Source organism: Manduca sexta, chromosome 28 (genome assembly GCF_014839805.1).
Source record: "Manduca sexta isolate Smith_Timp_Sample1 chromosome 28, JHU_Msex_v1.0, whole genome shotgun sequence".
Taxonomy (NCBI): domain Eukaryota; kingdom Metazoa; phylum Arthropoda; class Insecta; order Lepidoptera; family Sphingidae; genus Manduca; species Manduca sexta.
In genome coordinates, this window is record NC_051142.1 from 10635209 (window position 1) to 10641644 (window position 6436).

Below are 6436 nucleotides of genomic sequence, written 5' to 3' on the forward strand. Positions count from 1 at the left end.
TTCTACCTTGTAGGAGACATAGCATCCAGCTGAATAAAACGAGAGTGTGGATGGATAGCGTTCGCGTAGTCTCGGCTTGCTGCGTGTCGTGTGAGGGCCTCCACGAGGCGCATTAGCGAGAATGTGCCTTGGAGTTAAACCTGCAGATTTTTGTCTCGACAGTCCGTTCCATTTCCAACTAGACTATCGCTCACTAGGCTACTACAAAATTTGCTTGAGCAAAAACGAAATTATTTAGATTTTATAAACTAGTTTTATTGTTCTACTTTCTCTTAGGTTGCATCAAAGCTAACTTTTAGCCCTAGATTAGGTACTTATTCCAGATTTTTTTTATACACAGTACAGGCGAATACCCGTGAAAACGAGTACTTATGAAAACAGATTATTCGAGTGTGTTCGTTACTACGAATATTTGTCCATGCTTCACCCGGTGTCGATTTTTGGCGCAAATCAAAAGTTTAATCGACTGCATTCGGGCGCAGAGTTTACATATTCGTTATTGTTCAGGTGGACTTTTATTCCGGAAAAAGATACTGGTAGAGTTACTAGGCCATCGTTTTGGCTAATAAAGCCCAAATCAATTGTAAAACAAAATGATACTTAAATAAAATAATTTAAATATCAACAAAAATAATATAGGAAAATAAACCTATATAAAGATTTTTTGTTTCAAATCAGTGATCGTTTCTATTTTTCATTATAATCTTTTATCTTCACAAAGTAAATGCCAGCTTGAATCGACATTAGTATCTTATCTTCGCAATGTGGCGATGGACGTTTGTATTGTACGTCTCGATGACGGCTAGCGCGCATGTCTCGCGAGTGGTGCAACTGCCTCAGGGTCCCGTGCGAGGGTACAGGGATCCTGGCGGAGACATATTCACTTTCTATGGCATTCCCTACGCTGCAGCACCAACGGGAGTCAACAAATTCAAGGTATTTTGTAACTCCGTTACAGACGCAGAATAAAAGCGTAGCCATTGTCACCAGGTGTAAAACTTTCCTAGTTCTGACTTTTTATGTAGATTTCTTATACTGACACATAAAAAAAATATGTAAAAGCTTTGTATTTTAAATGTACTAAAAGAATATTTTGCACGGCAACGTTGAATATCAGAATTATTAGTTAACAATAAACAAATTTAAATTATTTTTTGTATTGTTCGTGACTTTGTGTTATTCTTTGATAATACGTTGTTTATTGTTAAAAGCTTATTCTGTTGTAAAATCACAAACCACAAGCCTGTTGTATTATTTTCCTGTCCGTTAACACAATATTTATTTCCTCCTATAACGCACAGGTATGTATTACTCACACAAAAAATATAAATAAAATGTTGTTTTGCTTCTAATCTATCAAACAATTATATTATTAAGATCATAATATATTTTAATTCTAGTTTTTGAATGACGAGTATCTTTTTTATTGCTGCTTGAATGACTAGACGAGCTTGCTTTTCGCCTGATGGTAAGCGATACGACCACACATAAACAGTAGAAACACCATCCAACATCTTTAATTACTAAGTAATAAGTATTGTTTGGTATTCCACTGCGTTCGCCAACCTGAGACATGAGATGTTAAGTCTCATTATGTCCAGTAGTTACAATGGCTACAATGTTCTTCAAACCGGCACACAACAGTGACTACACACTGCTGCTTGGCGGCTGAAATGGACATTGCGGTGGTACCTACCCAGGCGGACTCTCACATATGAGAGACCTATCACCAGTTAGAGTGAGTGAATGAGTGAATCTTATCCAGGTGCAGCACCATGTTTTAGGGAATCTGGACTATATTAGGTACAGTCATCATCAAGACAGTGGAGTTACCCTTCCTATTAGCTCAAACATATAACTTGGTTTGAAGTTATTGCCTCTAAACTCAAGTTTTACGGAGGGAGTGTAAATAAATTGTTTAATACTTAGATTTTTCATACTTGGTGAAAGAGGTACCACGTTTGATTTGGGATTACACGATAAACAAGTTTATTGGCTCGCTAAATACAATCGAAATAAATTCATGAAATGCAGCATAATACGTCATTTTTTATGAAAATGTGTGTATTCGCCCCTCGTTTGGGTTAGTTTCATTCGTTAATTATTTGGATGTTTGTTACAAAACAACACAGCATTCGCTGAACAGATTTAGCTGAATTTTATCCCACTCATAAATTATTTTCTAAAATATAGACTTTCTACGTTTATTATCTACACTTTGTGTCTTTCTTATTGTAATTATGCACCATAAATAATTAAAAAACACCTCTGTAACACAAAGTTGCCACATACCTATATGCAAAAGTATCTGATACAAATTTTACATAAAAAAAATATATATTAAAAATATTGTCAAACTCTTTTTATACACGCAAAATTTACAACCCTATATAATAAACAATATATGTTCATACTTTGTAGCAAGAAATCAGGAATAGAATATTAAAATATAATATTATGTTAGATTAAATAATTATTTCCCATCGTGGACCTGGAGGACTCTACTATTAATCTACGAGAGGACATTGCAGCTCATGAGATTTAAATATACACATCAATATCAGTACATATTTATGCATAATACCAATGATATACTGCTCCACTATTTGCATATGCCCCGCATACCAATTTAGCCCACTTTCCACTACAAAAAAGTGGCATGCGTTTGATAGTACAGTGCTGTGCAAATAAATTATGAAGTCGGTAAGCAATCTACGAGAGATGTTAAATTAATTAATTTTAATAGTGGCCAGGATGTTGTGGGTACTTTACGGAATCAAAGGTTTGAGAACGACTTTCGATAACTTTATAGTTGCATTATTAAATGGTATCACTTGCTGACGAATTCCTGCATTTGGCACTGCACTGACAGTGCGCCTTTAGCAAACCCTTTAAGAAGACAAAATTGTCTACAGCATAGATTTTCTACTGCGCTTTAAAATAATATATAATTATTATTATTTGACAGGCTCCACTACCACCACCGACTTGGCAAGAGACTTTAGAAGCGATCGATAAAGGCATAATATGCCCACAGGCCGACTTTGCACCGATAGTACCAAAAGAGAAACTCATGCAAGAGGACTGCCTGATCGCCAATATATTTCAACCAGATACGAAGAAGAATAATCTACCTGTTTTTATTATTATTCATGGCGGTGGCTTTCAGATAGGTTATGGTAATTGGCTGACAGGTGAAAATTTAATGAGAACCAAAGACATGATTGTAGTCACATTTAACTATCGTCTTGGCAAACATGGATTTCTGTGTTTAGGCACAAAAGATATTCCCGGTAATGCCGGGATGAAAGACCAAGTAGCTCTTCTGCGCTGGGTGAAACATAACATAGCAGCCTTTGGAGGGAATCCCAGTGATGTTACTGTAGGTGGTTACAGTTCTGGCGGAGCCTCAACGGATCTATTAGTGCTCTCAAAAAGTAGTAGAGGACTTTTTCACAAAGCTATTCCAGAAAGTGGCTACGGTATTGGTGCCTTTTCAGTTCAGCCTAACCCTTTAGAAATTGCTAAAACATTTGCAAAACGACTAAACTTCACCAACACTGATGACATTTATGCCTTAGAAAATTTTTATAAATCAGCATCATTGGAACTGCTGATGATGGATGCCGTTGTTACTGAAGTCGACAATTCATATTTCTTCTCGCCTTGTGTCGAAAATGATGTTGACGACGAATCTTTTCTTATTGAGGATCCTATCAGTATTATAAAGAGTGGAAGCTATGAGAAGGTTCCAATGCTCGTAGGTTTTTCGAACATGGAGGGATTGAACCGCATAGACTTGTTCGAAAAGTGGAGAAATGGCATGAATAAAAATTTTGCAAATTATTTACCACCCGATTTAATCTTTAAAGACAAGAGGGAAAAGGAAGAAGTTGCCAAAGTTATTAAACAATTTTACTTCAACGATAGACCTATTAGCAACGATAACATTTTGTCTTACATTAATTATTTTTCAGATATTTTCTTTACAAACCCTATTTTACTATCAACCAAGACGCATTTAGAGAATGTTCATGATCAGATATATCTTTACGAGTATTCTTTCACTGATAAGAATGTTGCGTTGATACCTCACACGAATGTTCGGGGTGCTGAACACTGCGCCCAATCGATGGCAGTATTTGACGGAACCGGTTTGAACCAACCAGACGAATTGAATATTACTTTAGAATATAAAGAGATCAAACGAACGATGAGAGAGTTGTGGTCCAACTTCATCACAACCGGGTGAGCAAATTCTTATATCATTTTACTAATTTAAAGCTATATGATTCTTCTATACTTAGTCTGGCCATAAATACTGTTACACTTAATTATAAAAAAATATTACATTTGAATTTCGAATCTGTCATTTTTATACGATTGTTCATTGTGTTTTCTCATTTTGGCGCCAATACATTGTAAAATATTTTGCGATATTAAAATGGTGTGGGGTGATAAAGAGAACCGAATCGCTGTGATAGCATTACACAAAGTAGGTATGGAGCCAAATGCAATTTTTAAAACTCTCCATACACTTGGTATTAGTAAAATGTTTGTGTACCGGGCTATTAATAGGTACAATGAGACCTCCTCTGTTTGTGACAGAAAAAGATCTGGCCGTCCACGTAGTGTTCGTACGAAAAAGGTGGTCAAAGCAGTAAGGGAAAGAATTCGAAGAAATCCTGTCCGAAAGCAAAAGATTTTATCTCGGGAAATGAAGATAGCACCTAGAACCATGTCGCGTATTTTAAAAGATGACTTAGGACTTGCAGCCTATAAGAGACGCACTGGCCATTTCTTAACTGATAATTTAAAGAAGAATAGGGTGGTAAAATCGAAACAACTACTGAAGCGGTACGCAAAGGGAGGTCACAGAAAAATTTTGTTTACGGATGAGAAAATTTTTACAATTGAGCAACATTTTAACAAACAAAATGACCGTATTTATGCTCAAAGCTCTAAGGAAGCTTCCCAATTAGTCGACAGAGTGCAACGTGGACATTATCCGACTTCAGTGATGGTTTGGTGGGGTGTTAGCTATGAAGGAGTGACTGAGCCATATTTTTGTGAAAAAGGTATCAAAACATCGGCACAAGTGTATCAAGATACCATTCTTGAGAAGGTAGTTAAGCCCCTTAACATCACCATGTTCAATAACCAAGTATGGTCCTTCCAGCAAGACTCGGCGCCGGGTCATAAAGCTCGGTCCACGCAGTCTTGGTTGGAATCGAACGTTTCGGACTTCATCAGAGCTGAAGACTGGCCGTCGTCTAGTCCCGATCTTAATCCGCTGGATTATGATTTGTGGTCAGTTTTAGAGAGTACAGCTTGCTCTAAACGCCATGATAATTTGGAGTCCCTAAAACAATCTATACGATTGGCAGTGAAGAATTTTCCCATGGAAAGAGTGCGTGCTTCTATTGATAACTGGCCTCATCGTTTAAAGGACTGTATTGCAGCCAATGGAGACCACTTCGAATAAGCTTTTTATATTTTTAATTGTTTTATATTTATGTATTAAACTGACACACTGTAAAAGTAATAAATGTTATTTGCAGTTAACAATTTTCTTTTTTCTTTATTACAATATTTATGGCAAGACTAGGTATAGTTCACTTTAGATTAATGCGTAAATTTAAGTTAAATTCCATATTTCAGGAAACCAGTGTTAGAAGGTTCCCCGTTCCCATCATGGCCGGCCGTGCGCGCAAACTTTACACCGTACATGTCGCTGGGACAGACGCTGGAGCTGAAGAGCGCTTTGCTAGAGCGGCGCGTGCGCTTCTGGAGTGACATCTATGACAAATACTACCATACGCCTGTGCCGCCACCTAAGCTTCGAATATCATATGATGAGCTTTAACGGACAATAACGTTTCATAACCAAACAGCAATAATAAAATAACTTAATTGTTGATGCCATAATAAGTTATAATAAAATTACGTCTTTAGTCTTCTTCTCCCTGCCCTTGTCTAATTCTAACGTGAGATCGGCGCCAGACATCCTTAAAAAAATTGTAAAGTGGAAACAATTTTGTTAAGTTTAACGACCTTCTGACTGCCTAACGTTAACCTATTCGAAAGCATCCAGACTCGTTAAAAGCATTTTAGAAAAACCCAAAAATATTTTCCAACTAGAAATTGCCACCAGGATCTTCCTGTCTACAACCCATATCTATAAATACTTCGACTGCTAATTAAACAAGGAAGTTTTTCGCATTGTCAGTAAGATTATTTTCTAAGACGCTATAAAATACAAACAATCCACCATTAAAAGTTCTAATACGCTGAAATTTCTCAAATTCGTTCTGTAAAAACAGGGTCATTATTTTATAACCAGTGTGTCTAGACAGTGCGCGACAGGCGCTCTCATTAGGCGAAGTAATAATGGCTGTTAAAGGACATCATTATGCTTTCAGTCAAAGTGATGGGT

General features: G+C 36.7%; 1 protein-coding gene across 2 annotated transcripts; it reads left to right on the forward strand.

The window, feature by feature from the left end:
- Positions 1–744: 744 nt before the first annotated feature.
- Positions 745–5967, forward strand: LOC115445561 (para-nitrobenzyl esterase). Of its 2 annotated transcripts, XM_037444657.1 has the most exons (4): positions 745–936; positions 2969–3194; positions 3978–4248; positions 5662–5967. In XM_037444657.1, exons 1-4 carry the CDS (start codon positions 763–765, stop codon positions 5864–5866), a joined length of 876 nt encoding a protein of 291 aa, XP_037300554.1. In that variant the 5' UTR covers positions 745–762; the 3' UTR covers positions 5867–5967. The 2 variants fall into 2 exon arrangements, with proteins under 2 accessions (XP_037300554.1, XP_030027742.2); XM_030171882.2 differs by having other exon boundaries at positions 2969–4248.
- Positions 5968–6436: the final 469 nt, after the last annotated feature.

Excerpts from the sequence above, each read along its gene's own strand:
- LOC115445561 (XM_030171882.2), top strand. The coding sequence starts at position 763 with ATGTGGCGATGGACGTTTGTATTGTACGTCTCGATGACGGCTAGCGCG. Across the intron at positions 937-2,968 it reads CGGGAGTCAACAAATTCAAG|GCTCCACTACCACCACCGAC; the intron begins GTATTTTGTAAC and ends ATTATTTGACAG. Across the intron at positions 4,249-5,661 it reads TCCAACTTCATCACAACCGG|GAAACCAGTGTTAGAAGGTT; the intron begins GTGAGCAAATTC and ends TCCATATTTCAG.